This window comes from Salvelinus alpinus, chromosome 4 (genome assembly GCF_045679555.1).
Source record: "Salvelinus alpinus chromosome 4, SLU_Salpinus.1, whole genome shotgun sequence".
Taxonomy (NCBI): domain Eukaryota; kingdom Metazoa; phylum Chordata; class Actinopteri; order Salmoniformes; family Salmonidae; genus Salvelinus; species Salvelinus alpinus.
In genome coordinates, this window is record NC_092089.1 from 41,285,745 (window position 1) to 41,301,465 (window position 15,721).

General features: G+C 45.0%; 1 protein-coding gene across 14 annotated transcripts in view; it reads right to left on the minus strand.

The window, feature by feature from the left end:
* LOC139573661 (regulating synaptic membrane exocytosis protein 2-like) overlaps positions 1–15,721 on the minus strand; it is a 213,728-nt gene that overhangs the window by 20,001 nt on the left and 178,006 nt on the right. For 10 of the 14 annotated variants that reach the window (XM_071397362.1, XM_071397363.1, XM_071397367.1 and 7 more), the window contains one exon: positions 6,906–7,156. The exons of the other annotated variants lie outside the window; for them this stretch is intronic. In XM_071397362.1, the coding sequence (XP_071253463.1) occupies positions 6,906–7,156 (251 nt within the window). The remainder of the gene's footprint in view (positions 1–6,905; positions 7,157–15,721) is intronic. 14 annotated transcript variants of the gene reach the window in all.

The following is a 15,721-nucleotide window of genomic DNA, read 5'->3' on the forward strand; positions in this document are numbered from 1 at the left end:
TGCTCCATGCATCATCCAACACTATGTGTCTGGCCTCCTCTGAGATGAATTAGGAACCAGCTCTAAAAGGGGGTGGTGTTTGTGTGTGTTTGTGTGTGCGCGCGCGTGTGTGCATGTGTGCATGCGTGAGAGACTGTAGCCCAGATTAGGAGATGATTAATTACCCTCCTCTGGACTCTAGAAGCTCAAAGTTCAGCTATTTTACAGCCTAGAACAGACACTTAGTTGAGGGACAGTAGAACACCATATCTACGTTCCAATCTATAAGTGGTGAGGCTGGTATGTACACAATGCATATTGGACTACATCTGTGTGTCTCTTTCTCTCTAATGCTTTTCCAACAGAATGAGATATAACATCTCCGGCATGGCAGCTCTGCCTGAACACCAAGTGAGCAATCAGTAAGTTCAGACTGGAGAAAGGCTCTGCTACTTCCCAGACAGACTTTATCAGGACTCAGAGTGTTAACAGAACAGCACAGAGAGACAACCCAGGGAGGGCTTGGGACAATACTCACTATTTGTGCTGCAAGACAATAAGCACTAGGTCAATCATACATGTCTTACAGTCTGACCTGTGTGGTGGAATTATTGTAATCAAAAGGAGAGACTTTTAGATTTCTTCAAAACAATCAAACTTTATTATTTAATTAGTGCAGTAATGGAGCTGGTCGGTAATCACCTCTGGAGGTGATCACTGAGAACTCAACCAGCTGGTTTGAGCCACTGCATTTTATAGCAAAGTCCATCCTCCTTCAGTCTACATGACAAACAACATATGTATGGAATGGGTAACAAGGTTAAGATTTGTATGAAAGATACTTATAATTCATAGCTGACAGCATCTGCTGTAAAAACTGTCCTCATTGTGTAGAGACCAGGGCCTGGCACCGCAAATCTATATTGGAGCCATCTCCCCCTGGTACCCCAGTACAGAAACATTAACTCATGCTCTGGAATGCGGTATCACCCAAAGACATCGTAAATATCCTGTCAGTGTTAAATCTCCCAGAGGCCCACTTTCAGTTCACACAGACACAATAGAGTTATACGAACCCTCTATTCTGTTGCATAAAACAACCAGTTGATGCAATTACAGCATTATAACATAATCTTTCAATTTTGCTCTCACACATGACCTGAAGAAAGTACAATAGCAACATGCAGATGTTTCTGGGCCAGAATGCATATTAATCAAGTGTCGTTGAGATCACAAGACGGCAATGCAGTTCTGTAACTGCCGACACTATCTTTATCAGCACGTTGCCTAGAAAGATGCTGAGATAGTAAATATGACAGATTGGGGAAGTTTAGGACATCATGTTTATTACCCTACCTGTCCTATTTCAACACATCACATTTTATTAGTTACAACATCGGTACATTTGAAACACTGCATAAGGCAATAGACACAGCAACAATTTTCCAATGGCTTGCAGAATTTGAGGCACTAAAGTGTTTTTTTTTTTGCTGAGGCAGATTTGGGGAGGAGCATGTATAGGGATTTAGAGTCTTCTCTCCCGAGGCTAGAGGGTAATTACGAGACTGCTGAACGAGGTGTGAAACAATCGAACGTTATAAATCAACTCTGTGTTTCAGCTTGGTCATGAGTAACGCCATGCTGACACATACACGCACACATGCCCACATATGTACACACACACAAGCGCACGCACACACACACAAGCGCACGCACATACACACACAGAGAAAAACCTCAGCCCTATGAAGAAGCTATCACAACAAGATGAATTACACCAATATGTTCATATGATATGATACCTCAATCTTATGATACCTCAACCTTACGGTAACCTTGAATTAACACGGCAGAATAGCGAATAACAAGGTTAATACATTACATGCCTGGTACAGTAAGACAGTCCCTTCAGCAGAAATATCCAAAAATCAACACGTGAGTACTTTATATCTGTTACACGGAGCTATTTTAAGTAAGAACAAATACCATCGTCTTAGATTAAAGAATGTGTGTGTGTGTGTATGTTTGCACGTGACCTCTTGATGCCCACTTGGGAACAACCTCTGTACGTCTGTGTCAGTCAGACACACCTCTGTGAGGCCAAACTGCTCCTATCCCTTCCACATGGCTTCCATCCTTTGAATGCGCCCCTCAAGTCGGCGGCCAGTGCCTCTGGGTAAAGCAACAACAAAGTAGGCCAAAGAGAGAGCGTGCATCGCGTGCATCGCAGGGGGACCACATGGCAGAATCTCAATCCATTGGTTGGTTCAGAACCAAGACAAAGATTTGACAGATGGACACACTCACGCTGATGCACCTAAAAGCATTGAGTGAAATATTGATATGCTCTTAAGATTCGAGCTGAAAGGGGATGTGTGTGTGTGTGTGTGTGTGTGTGTGTGTGTGTGTGTGTGTGTGTGTGTGTGTGTGTGTGTGTGTGTGTGTGTGTGTGTGTGTGTGTGTGTGTGTGTGTGTGTGTGTGTGTGTGTGTGTGTGTGTGTGTGTGTGTGTGTGTATTTTTCAGCAAAATCTTGACATGGACAGGCCTGCCTGACTTGTAGGAAAACATGACAATATATATATATATATATACACACACACAGTTGAAGTCAGAAGTTTACATACACTTAGGTTGGAGTCATTAAAACTTGTTTTTAAACAATTACACACATTTCTTGTCAACAAACTATAGTTTTGGCAAGTCGGTTAGGACATCTACTTTGTGCATGACAAGTCATTTTTCCAACAATTGTTAACAGACAGATTATTTCACTTATAATCACTGTACACAATTCCAGTGGGTCAGAAGTTAACATACACGACGTTGACTGTGCCTTTAAACAGCTTGGAAAATTCTAGAAAATGATGTCATGGCTTTAGAAGCTTCTGATAGGCTAAGTGACATAATTTGAGTCAATTGGAGGTGTATCTGTGGATGTATTTCAAGGCCTACCTTCAAACTCAGTGCCTCTTTGCTTGACATCATGGGAAAATTAAAACAAATCAGCCAAAAATCAGAAAAGAATTGTAGACCTCCCCAGGTCTGGTTCATCCTTGGAAGCAATTTCCAAACACCTGAAGGTACCACGTTCATCTGTACAAACAATAGTACGCCATGGGACCACGCAGCCGTCATACCGCTCAGGAAGGAGACGCGTTCTGTCACCTAAAGATGAACGTACTTTGGTGTGAAAAGTGCAAATCAATCCCAGAACAACAGCAAAGGACCTTGTCAAGATGCTGGAGGAAACAGGTACAAAAGTATCTATATCCACAGTAAAACGAGTCCTATGTCGACATAACCTGAAAGGCCGCTCAGCAAGGAAGAAGCCTCTGCTCCAAAACCGCCATAAAAAAAGCCAGACTCCGGTTTGCAACTGCACATGGGGACAAAGATCGTACTTTTTGGAGAAATGTCCTCTGGTCTGATGAAACAAAAATAGAACTGTTTGGCCATAATGACCATCGTTATGTTTGGAGGAGAAAGGGGGATGCTTGCAAGCCAAAGAACACCATCCCATCCGTGAAGCATGTGGGTGGCAGCATCATGTTGTGGGGTGCTTTGCTGCAGGAGGGACTGGTGCACTTCACAAAATAGATGGCATCATGAGGTAGGAAAATTATGTGGATATATTGAAGCAACATCTCAAGACATCAGTCCGGAAGTTAGAGCTTGGTCGCAAATGGGTCTTCCAAATGGACAATGACCCCAAGCATACTTCCAAAGTTGTGGCAAAATGGCTTAAGGACAACAAAGTCAAGGTATTGGAGTGGCCATCACAAAGCCCTGACCTCAATCCCATTGAAAATTTGTGGGCAGAACTGAAAAAGCGTGTGTGAGCAAGGAGACCTACAAACCTGACTCGGTTACACCAGCTCTGTCAGGAGTAATGGGCCAAAATTCACCAATTTATTGTGGGAAGCTTGTGGAAGGCTACCCGAAACGTTTACCCAAGTTAAACAATTTAAAGGCAATGCTGCCAAATACTAATTGAGTGTATGTAAACTTCTTACCCACTAGGAATGTGATGAAAGAAATTAAAGCTGAAATAAATCATTCCCTCTACTATTATTCTGACATTTCACATTCTTAAAATAAAGTGGTTATCCTAACTGACCTAAGACAGGGGATTTTTACAAGGATTAAATGTCAGGAATTGTGAAAAACTGAGTTTAAATGTATTTGGCTAAGGTGTATGTAAACTTCCGATTTCAACTGTATATATATACTGAACAAAAACATAAATGCAACATGTAAAGTGAGCTGAAATAAAAAATAGTAAAAGCTTATTTCTCTCAAATTTTGTGCACAAATTTGTTTCCATCCCTGTTAGTGAGCAATTCTCCTTTGCCAAGATAATCCATCCACCTGACAGGTGTGGCATATCAAGAAGCTGATTAAACAGCATGATCAGTATACAGGTGCACCTTTTGCTGGGCACTCTAAAATGTACAGTTTTGTCACACAACACAATGCCACAGATGTCTCAAGTTTTGAGGGAGCGTGCAATTGGCAATGCTGACTGCAGGAATGTCCACCAGAGCTGTTGCCAGAGAATTTAATGTTAATTTCTCTACCATAAGCCAACGTTGTTTTAGAGAATTTGGCAGTACGTCCACTCGGCCTCACAACCGCAGACCACGTGTAACCGTGTAACCACGCCAGCCCTGGACCTCCACATCTGGCTTCTTCACCTACGACCAGGACAGCTGATGAAACTGAGGAGTATTTCTGACTGTAATAAAGTTATTTTGTATGGAACTAATTCTGAATGGCTGGGCCTGGCTCCCCAGTAGGTGGGCCTGGCTCTGAAATGGGTGGTACTATGCCCTCCCAGGCCCACCCATGGCTGTGCCCCTGCCCAGTCATATGGAATCCATAGATTAGGGCCTCATTAATTTATTTCAATTGACTGATTTCCTTATATGAACTGTAACTCAGTAAAATCGTTGAAATTGTTGCATGTTGCTTTTATGTTTTTATATAATATTATTTTTGATAGAAATACAAATATAACTTTTGCAGGTGCTCATTAATTTCCAGAGAAGTTGTGCACTTGCCTTTTGTGAAATAACCATTGAGACACTATAGCCAACTCATTTATTATACAACCACATCATGGATGGGGTTAGAAATGAGAAGAGACAAGTGTACAGATAAAGACATGACGATGTGCTATCTAGAGACCCTATCAGGGATATTGTCCATATTTTGACAAAATCAGTCACTCAAAGAACTTCAGAAGCTCACTTCAGTCACGAGTCAAAAAGGGGCGAAGGAGGAGAGAGGTTTTACTGACAGGGCTGTGGTGCAACCATGACAGAATGATGCGCTGCGGGGCAATCAGTAGGAATGATTAAAACTACAAAGAGAGAAGACTGGGGCCCATGTCGTGTGCCTGTCAAATCATGGGTTGGAGGGGTAAGGCATCGCCACGTGAGTAACGCACACATACACACACACACACACACACTCATTCCCCACCTCCCTTTACGTTCAACCCTCAGTGGACACGATTGATGAAGAAGGGAGGAGTGATCATTGACCATAATCATCCCAGACCTGGGCTGTGTCCCAAATGGCACCCTACTCCCTCCATCGTGCACTACTTTTGACCAGCATATAGTGAATAGGGCGCAATTTGGGACACTGGCTTTGATGACAAAAAAGGCAATTTAAGGTGTGAACACTCCTTGAGACAGCAGAGCATCAGCTCTCAGGACCTTGGGTATGATTGAAGCTGACCTTCCTACAGATGGACCAGACCTCAATCAGGGACAACTCGTGACCAAAACAACCCACCCATCCACCCACCTGTCTGCAGCACTTTTTATTGTTGCATTCAAGTTCCACTCTGTCAAAATAACAATAGAAGTCCATGTAAAAAGAACCAACATTATGATCATGGGCTTTGCTTTGTGTGATATTAACTGAGGAACGTGTTATGAAAATAACTTATGATGATTGACATTTTCAGGTCATCCATTGGTGTAAATCACTGCAATAATGATCTTTACCAGTCCTTTCCTTCAGACGGAGTACATTCAATTGGCCTCGTTTTTTAAATGAGAGGCTACGACAATGTGTTACCCTCTAGCCTCACTTTGCTAGGTGGTTTGACTGTTTTCATCATTATCTCGCTCTCTCCCTCGCTCTCGTTTTCTCTCTTGCTCTCTATTGCTTTCTCTCGCTCTCTCTCGATCCAATGATAATCAGTTCATACTGTTCTGATACACCTATGAGAAGATGTACTCCTTCGAGTATTCATGACAAACATTGTGACACAAATGAAATCAAATGTAAAATGTTTCTCTCCCACCGGCTGCGTCTCCACCAGTCAGTCTATGAATAGACTCAGAGTGCTACATGATACGGAGGCCCTTAAGAGTATAGCATCTTGAAAACATGACTGAGAACAGAAAAAGAACATATGTAACTGAAGCCACCTCTCTGCCATGTTAAACATAAATGTAACTGCAAAACTACAGTATCGAAAAACAAGAAAAGGAACCATTATTTGAACATCACGTACACATCATTAACAATCCATTGCGATGGTCTGCATGTTGTTTTCTTGTACAATTCTGTTCCTGGAAAGAAAAATAATCATAACAAAGGGTTTCAAGAAAGGAAGGAAAATGTCTCTACAGTAGGAATGTCATCATCTAGGAGAAAGAGAGAAGTGATGAGGATAAAACACATTCATGCCATCCTAGACATCCTTCTAGCTCTGGATCCAGAACTCCTGCAGACAGAAAGATATGCAAACTGGAGGAAAAGGAAAGAACTGAGGTATCATATGACATTCATTGAAAGAGAGAGGGGCAGAAAGACATGATACACAGACAGTGTCGTAGTACAGTACATCAGAGAACAGAGGGAAGGACAGAGGGATATATATCCCAAGTGACTCAGGCACGCCTACCTGTTTGGCTGAGCTGAGAGGTACTCCTGCTTTTCCGCGAGAGGCCAACCACTGCCGCCATTTTGGCACCAATACTGGAGCGTCTTTTCTTATCCTCGTCCCCGCCTACCATGCCCACGCCCGTGTCCGATTGGCTGCCGTCCGTCTTCTCCAGGTTGCACATGTCTCCACCGATGCTTGTGCTCTTGGTCATGTTCATACTCCCTGACGACGTGCCCAACTGCCTGTTTTTCATTTTGGATGTAAAGTCACTGTCAGCCACACACCACCATTACAGGGGCAGGCCAGGACAGACAGGATAGAGGAGAGGGAGGTAGAGGAGGTAGGAGAGGAAGAGAAGAGGGAGAGGAGACAGGGGTGGAGACAGGGGAGGAGAGAAGAGGAGACAGAGGAGGAGAGAAGAGGAGACAGAGGAGACGAGAAAATGAGACCGGGGAGGAGACAGTGGACTAGAGGAGACAAGGACAGGATTCAGCTACAGTAGTCTAGGACTTAGGGAATAGGTTTAGAGACAGGGCTCAGCTACAGTAGTCTGGGACTTAGGGGATAGGTTTAGGGACAGGATTCAGCTACATTAGTCTAGGACTTAGGGAATAGGTTTAGGGACAGGGCTCAGCTACAGTAGTCTGGGACTTAGGGGATAGGTTTAGGGACAGGGCTCAGCTACAGTAGTCTAGGACTTAGGGGATAGGTTTAGGGACAGGATTCAGCTACATTAGTCTAGGACTTAGGGAATAGGTTTAGGGACAGGATTCAGCTACATTAGTCTAGGACTTAGGGAATAGGTTTAGGGACAGGATTCAGCTACAGTAGTCTAGGACTTAGGGAATAGGTTTAGGGACAGGATTCAGCTACAGTAGTCTAGGACTTAGGGAATAGGTTTAGGGACAGGGCTCAGCTACAGTAGTCTAGGACTTAGGGAATAGGTTTAGGGACAGGGCTCAGCTACAGTAGTCTAGGATTTAGGGAATAGGTTTAGGGACAGGGCTCAGCTACAGTAGTCTAGGACTTAGGGAATAGGTTTAGGGACAGGATTCAGCTACAGTAGTCTAGGACTTAGGGAATAGGTTTAGGGACAGGATTCAGCTACAGTAGTCTAGGACTTAGGGAATAGGTTTAGGGACAGGGCTCAGCTACAGTAGTCTAGGACTTAGGGAATAGGTTTAGGGACAGGGCTCAGCTACAGTAGTCTAGGACTTAGGGAATAGGTTTAGGGACAGGGCTCAAGGTCCTCTGGTCTGAACTTCCCACAGATGTGTCATGCACTGGATGGTAAGCTGGTTGATTGATACATTAATATGGCTGTGATCATTGTAAAATGAGTACATATACAAAACAGTCAAAAATGAAAAGTGAATTCAACTAACATGCAGACAGGTACAGTAAAAGCCTGTGACACCTTGTTCCTCCTTCAACCATCTAAAATGAAACAGTCATATTGTTTGAACTACAAAAGAGCCTTCACCTTTTTAAGAAATAAGACATCTCAATTCTAAAGCTCTAAATTCTGATCGTTCTACTTTTTATCCCCAGCTTCAGATGAGCTATTCATTATGACTGGCAATCTGTTCTTATTTATTCTCCTCAGGATTCAAGTGATCAAGGAGAAGATGTGAAGTTTGACCCTGATTTATGAGCACGCTTACAATTCGTGGAAGACTTCATTTCAATGCTGCTGAGAAATGATTCACCCCCCAAAAATACATATATTCTGCTTGAAAGGAAATAGGTGTCGAAATGAGGGTCTCATTTTGGCTCGCAGTGCTAGATTTCAAGTTTGAGAGACAAATGATATCCTGTGCCATGGGTTTCAAGTCCTAATGAGTATAAACTAGTATAAATACGTGGTAAAGAGCCGCCCGAGGACAGGAGTCGTCTAAAACTGCGGCTGACCTATAACACGCAATTGTCTAATCTAGAAGATTGTAAGAAGAGTCAATAGGGTCAAACTTAAGAAAAATCAATGCCCTTTAACAATTACTTCTTCAATTATTTCAATTAGGCTCCTCTCCTCCTGTCCCGTCTCTACATTCACGTCTGTGGCATTAGTGCTCTATTCAGTTTGAACCTGTTACATAGGCTACTTCCCTTAATTGCTCTTAAGGTGATTATGTAGGGCTCATGTATCCTCACTCAGTGAAGGGATGTTTCTGCTTCTGTATGAACTGAACATGTCCACTGGGTTCGTCCAAATCGGCTGTAGATACTGAACTGAAAGAGGCACAGTGAATACTGCACATCTAAATTATTATTTTATCCTCATATCATTTAGCCTACATTAGTTATTTACAAAAAAGAATCTATAATACATCCTACAATTCACTAACTATGGATTACTCTGTTTAACTATGAGTTTCTATCAACCAGCACTACATATGTAAGACGTATAGCTCCTCAGAAATCAATCAGCCCATAAGCCCACTGTATTAGCTCAGTGTTCTGAGGGAGAGAGGGGTATGCAAGGGAGAAGTAAGCGATCACTGTCTCTGCACATGAGAGAGAGAGAGAGAGAGAGAGAGAGAGAGAGAGAGAGAGAGAGAGAGAGAGAGGGGAGAGTGAGATGGGTTTAACTATTTGCACATCATTACCACACTGTATATAGACATAATATGACATTTGAAATGTCTTTTGGAACTTTTGTAAGTGTCATCTTTACTGTAAATGTTGTGTTGTTTATTTCACTTTTGTTTATTATCTATTTCATTTGCTTTGGCAATGTAAACATGTGTTTCCCATGCCAATAAAGCCCCTTAAATTGAAATTGAAATTGAATTGAGAGAGAGAGAGAGAGAGAGAGAGAGAGAGAGAGAGAGAGAGAGAGAGAGAGAGAGAGAGAGAGAGAGAGAGAGAGAGAGAGAGAGAGAGAGAGAGAGAGAGAGAGAGAGAGAGAGAGAGAGAGAGAGAGAGAGAGAGAGAGAGAGAGAGAGAGAGAGAACGGAGAAAGAGAGAGAGATAGAAAGGAGAAAGAGAGAGAGAGAAAGGAGAGAGAGCATTTCGCAATATAACTGCTGTTATGATACTGACAAAGTACACCATGATACTACTTCTGGAAAGTTCCCTGGCCTAACCCCGTTCATCTCAGTCTGAATGCAGTACGGTGCCAGCAAAAAGTGCTTCTATTGAGCTCAGTCGCCAGTCAGAGCTGGAGGTGAATGAAATCTAGCCTACAATATTCTCTCTCTACTTCTCCCCTGAACTCAGCAGAGATGACTGAGCATTTATCCAAGCTTCCTAGGCTGTCAGCTCCTCTCTGAATTTGTATTATTCATTAGTTTGCCATCAGGTGAATTTAGGAGTTTCCTGATGCAATAGAAGACTTGTTGTAACTAGCTAAAACTATATCAGAGGAAAATCTTCTCTACAAAATGAAAATCTGTAATGTTCTACTGGAATACAGCTTTGTTTAACTTTGCCACCCTGTGTTGTCTTGCATGGTCATGGTTGGCACTGCCTACAGTCTCACTAGAGGAGGGTAAGGGTTGTTAAACAGCGGAGATGTAAATTACAAGCACACCTCATAAAGCCCGTTGTTTATGATAGTAAGTAGAGTTAGTGAGAGCTGCTCTGTCGTGGATTCATTCAGTCATTCGAGACGTGTAGTCCACTTGTCATTCCAATCTCCTTTGCATTAGCGTAGCCTCTTCTGTAGCCTGTCAACTATGTGTCTGTCTATCCCTGTTCTCTCCTCTCTGCACAGACCATACAAACGCTTCACACCGCGTGGCCGCTGCTACTCTAACCTGGTGGTCCCAGCGCGCACGACCCACGTGGAGTTCCAGGTCTCAGGCAGCCTCTGGAACTGCCGATCTGCGGCCAACAAGGCAGAGTTCATCTCAGCCTATGCTTCCCTCCAGTCCCTCGACTTCTTGGCACTGACGGAAACATGGATTACCACTGATAACACTGCTACTCCTACTGCTCTCTCCTCGTCTGCCCACGTGTTCTCGCACACCCCGAGAGCTTCTGGTCAGCGGGGTGGTGGCACTGGGATCCTCATCTCTCCCAAGTGGACATTCTCTCTTTCTCCCCTGACCCATCTGTCTATCGCCTCCTTTGAATTCCATGCTGTCACAGTTACCAGCCCTTTCAAGCTTAACATCCTTATCATTTATCGCCCTCCAGGTTCCCTTGGAGAGTTCATCAATGAGCTTGACGCCCTGATAAGTTCCTTTCCTGAGGATGGCTCACCTCTCACAGTTCTGGGTGACTTTAACCTCCCCACGTCTACCTTTGACTCATTCCTCTCTGCCTCCTTCTTTCCACTCCTCTCCTCTTTTGACCTCACCCTCTCACCTTCCCCCCCTACTCACAAGGCAGGCAATACGCTTGACCTCATCTTTACTAGATGCTGTTCTTCCACTAATCTCATTGCAACTCCCCTCCAAGTCTCCGACCACTACCTTGTATCCTTTTCCCTCTCGCTCTCATCCAACACTTCCCACACTGCCCCTACTCGGATGGTATCGCGCCGTCCCAACCTTCGCTCTCTCTCCCCCGCTACTCTCTCCTCTTCCATCCTATCATCTCTTCCCTCTGCTCAAACCTTCTCCAACCTATCTCCTGATTCTGCCTCCTCAACCCTCCTCTCCTCCCTTTCTGCATCCTTTGACTCTCTATGTCCCCTATCCTCCAGGCCGGCTCGGTCCTCCCCTCCTGCTCCGTGGCTCGACGACTCATTGCGAGCTCACAGAACAGGGCTCCGGGCAGCCGAGCGGAAATGGAGGAAAACTCGCCTCCCTGCGGACCTGGCATCCTTTCACTCCCTCCTCTCTACATTCTCCTCTTCTGTCTCTGCTGCTAAAGCCAATTTCTACCACTCTAAATTCCAAGCATCTGCCTCTAACCCTAGGAAGCTCTTTGCCACCTTCTCCTCCCTCCTGAATCCTCCTCCCCCTCCTCCCCCCTCCTCCCTCTCTGCTGATGACTTCGTCAACCATTTTGAAAAGAAGGTCGACGACATCCGATCCTCGTTTGCTAAGTCAAACGACACCGCTGGTTCTGCTCACACTGCCCTACCCTGTGCTTTGACCTCTTTCTCCCCTCTCTCTCCAGATGAAATCTTGCGTCTTGTGACGGCCGGCCGCCCAACAACCTGCCCGCTTGACCCTATCCCCTCCTCTCTTCTCCAGACCATTTCCGGAGACCTTCTCCCTTACCTCACCTCGCTCATCAACTCATCCTTGACCGCTGGCTACGTCCCTTCCGTCTTCAAGAGAGCGAGAGTTGCACCCCTTCTGAAAAAACCTACACTCGATCCCTCCGATGTCAACAACTACAGACCAGTATCCCTTCTTTCTTTTCTCTCCAAAACTCTTGAACGTGCCGTCCTTGGCCAGCTCTCCTGCTATCTCTCTCAGAATGACCTTCTTGATCCAAATCAGTCAGGTTTCAAGACTAGTCATTCAACTGAGACTGCTCTTCTCTGTGTCACGGAGGCGCTCCGCACTGCTAAAGCTAACTCTCTCTCCTCTGCTCTCATCCTTCTAGACCTATCGGCTGCCTTTGATACTGTGAACCATCAGATCCTCCTCTCCACCCTCTCCGAGCTGGGCATCTCCGGCGCGGCCCACGCTTGGATTGCGTCCTACCTGACAGGTCGCTCCTACCAGGTGGCGTGGCGAGAATCTGTCTCCGCACCACGTGCTCTCACCACTGGTGTCCCCCAGGGCTCTGTTCTAGGCCCTCTCCTATTCTCGCTATACACCAAGTCACTTGGCTCTGTCATATCCTCACATGGTCTCTCCTATCATTGCTATGCAGACGACACACAATTAATCTTCTCCTTTCCCCCCTCTGATAACCAGGTGGTGAATCGCATCTCTGCATGTCTGGCAGACATATCAGTGTGGATGACGGATCACCACCTCAAGCTGAACCTCGGCAAGACGGAGCTGCTCTTCCTCCCGGGGAAGGACTGCCCGTTCCATGATCTCGCCATCACGGTTGACAACTCCATTGTGTCCTCCTCCCAGAGTGCTAAGAACCTTGGCGTGATCCTGGACAACACCCTGTCGTTCTCAACTAACATCAAGGCGGTGACCCGTTCCTGTAGGTTCATGCTCTACAACATTCGCAGAGTACGACCCTGCCTCACGCAGGAAGCGGCGCAGGTCCTAATCCAGGCACTTGTCATCTCCCGTCTGGATTACTGCAACTCGCTGTTGGCTGGGCTCCCTGCCTGTGCCATTAAACCCCTACAACTCATCCAGAACGCCGCAGCCCGTCTGGTGTTCAACTTTCCCAAGTTCTCTCACGTCACCCCGCTCCTCCGCTCTCTCCACTGGCTTCCAGTTGAAGCTCGCATCCGCTACAAGACCATGGTGCTTGCCTACGGAGCTGTGAGGGGAACGGCACCTCCGTACCTTCAGGCTCTGATCAGGCCCTACGCCCAAACAAGGGCACTGCGTTCATCCACCTCTGGCCTGCTCGCCTCCCTACCTCTGAGGAAGTACAGTTCCCGCTCAGCCCAGTCAAAACTGTTCGCTGCTCTGGCACCCCAATGGTGGAACAAACTCCCTCACGACGCCAGGTCAGCGGAGTCAATCACCACCTTCCGGAGACACCTGAAACCCCACCTCTTTAAGGAATACCTAGGATAGGATAAAGTAATCCTTCTAACCCCCCCCCCCTTAAAAGAGTTAGATGCACTATTGTAAAGTGGTTGTTCCACTGGATATCATAAGGTGAATGCACCAATTTGTAAGTCGCTCTGGATAAGAGCGTCTGCTAAATGACTTAAATGTAATGTAAATGTGGATTACATAGAGGGTTATGTATTAGTCGCCAATAAAGCACATCGGAACTTTTGATGAAGAAGTGACTTCAAGGCCAACAACAGTGAATTACTCTGTTGTGGGCTGCTCTTATACATAGTCAAATATTAATGTGAGATCAATATGATTCCTGTATTGATCCCATCGATATGATTGTGTAAGCAGCACTTCTATTGCCTGGCCTCATCCTACATCCCAGACAGACAGACCTTCAACAAGGCTATACATGGCTGCAGTTTATCTGAGTCCTCAGTTCAGGTGATGGTCTATGAGAGCCATAGCTTGCCTCAAAGATATACCAAACTCTCCCATCTAATGTTACGGATGGCCTTCAAACCACTCCCCCCCCCCCCCCCTCCTCCACCCCCTCCTCCTCCTTAGCTCATGGCTGAGTCTTGTGTCAGGGTCTGTCCACAGTGCTAGGCAGCTTGGAACACTGAGCCTCTCCAGAGACTGGAGGGTCTGGTTTCAACCCCAGCTAACTGAACAAACCAACACTGTGTTCCTTCCTTGTCATGCAGATTGTTGCTGTGTGTTTCATTTTCATCTAGGCCAAGATGTTCCCTCAGCTAAAACAAGACCTGCACAAGTATTTCTGTGTGTTCACGGGCCAACAGGATTTAGTCTGGTTGGCTCCTATCCGAGGCGATGAGCAGCATTTTAATGCATGTTCAATGTAGGTCTGTTCTTAGGTAAAAATAGCACAGCCTCTGCACATTTTAGATTTAGACTGAAATACTTCAAGAAAAGCATGAAAATGCTTGAACTGAAGTTGAAAAATATGATTGAAAGGATTTTTTTCTTCTTCTCAAAACAGCTTTTCAAATGATTAATACTAATTCAAGATACCTGTAAATAACTTCAGTCACTGAACTGACAGTGACCGACAGGCACCTTGACAACCGGTTGATGAATGATGAATGTCAGATGTGGTCATCTCAGGAAAGACAAACCTTGTCTTTCTCCCCTCTCCCCTCCTCAGCAGCCTACTGTGTGATCTAGATAATCTTGCAGAAAGAGCGGCGCTAAAACTGAGGTGATGCAGAAATAATTGGTTTCTATGGAAACCGTGCTCGCGGTCAGAGAGTTTGCGTGCGTCCTCCTCTCCTCCTATCTATATGAGCCACAGATAGACGGCTGAGTCTCAACGTTGAGTGACTGGGGAATAAGAACAGGATATACTGAGATGTGCCTTGTTTCATCATTTCTCTGTACAGCTTCCCTTGAGTTTAAGTGTAGAGTTGTTTACTCATCTTTGAGGGGGTGCAACTCTACCTTATTGTTAAAGACAGATTTGTCCTTCAAAGTATTAGTCTTTACTTAAACTCATAAGAATGAGCAGTTACCCAGGTAACAATAATGGATTAAATGGAGAAGAAGGAGGTGTGTGTGGGAGGTGTATGAACGTGTGTGTGTGTGTGTGTGTGTGTGTGTGTGTGTGTGTGTGTGTGTGTGTGTCAATGTGTGTGTGTGTGTGTGTGTGTGTGTGTGTGTGTGTGTGTGTGTGTGTGTGTGTGTGTGTGTGTGTGTGTGTGTGTGTGTGTGTGTGTGTGTGTGTGTGTGTGTGTGTGTGTATTTAAATGTACTGATGGAAACTAACTTCCTGGACATCACTACCGACCATCTAGTCCCCTTAGCTTAGTTCAGGTGTGTGTGTGTGTTTGTGTGCGCGTGCATTGGTGCAAGGCACATGACAAAAGAGCTTGTGTTGTATTATACACTTTACATGAAATAAACATGTCCATTGATTTATCCCTATTATCATGTGATTACATGCGTGTGGTAAAAAGGTTATCTTTATCTCCTTGCTGTAAATCATTAACACATCAGCTGAACTGAGAGGAGACGTGTAACTCTGATCTTGAGATTGGATTGTGAAGACTATGAACGTAATAACCGTTTCCCAGCACAAAACCCTCAAAGGAAAAACTGACAATAATGTCTGTCATGTATGTCCCTGAGCAATCTATGGCCACTGTAGCTATTCACTATGCTTATTGAGTTATTGAAGAGGTTTGGGTTTCTCATTCGTTCTATTAGAAA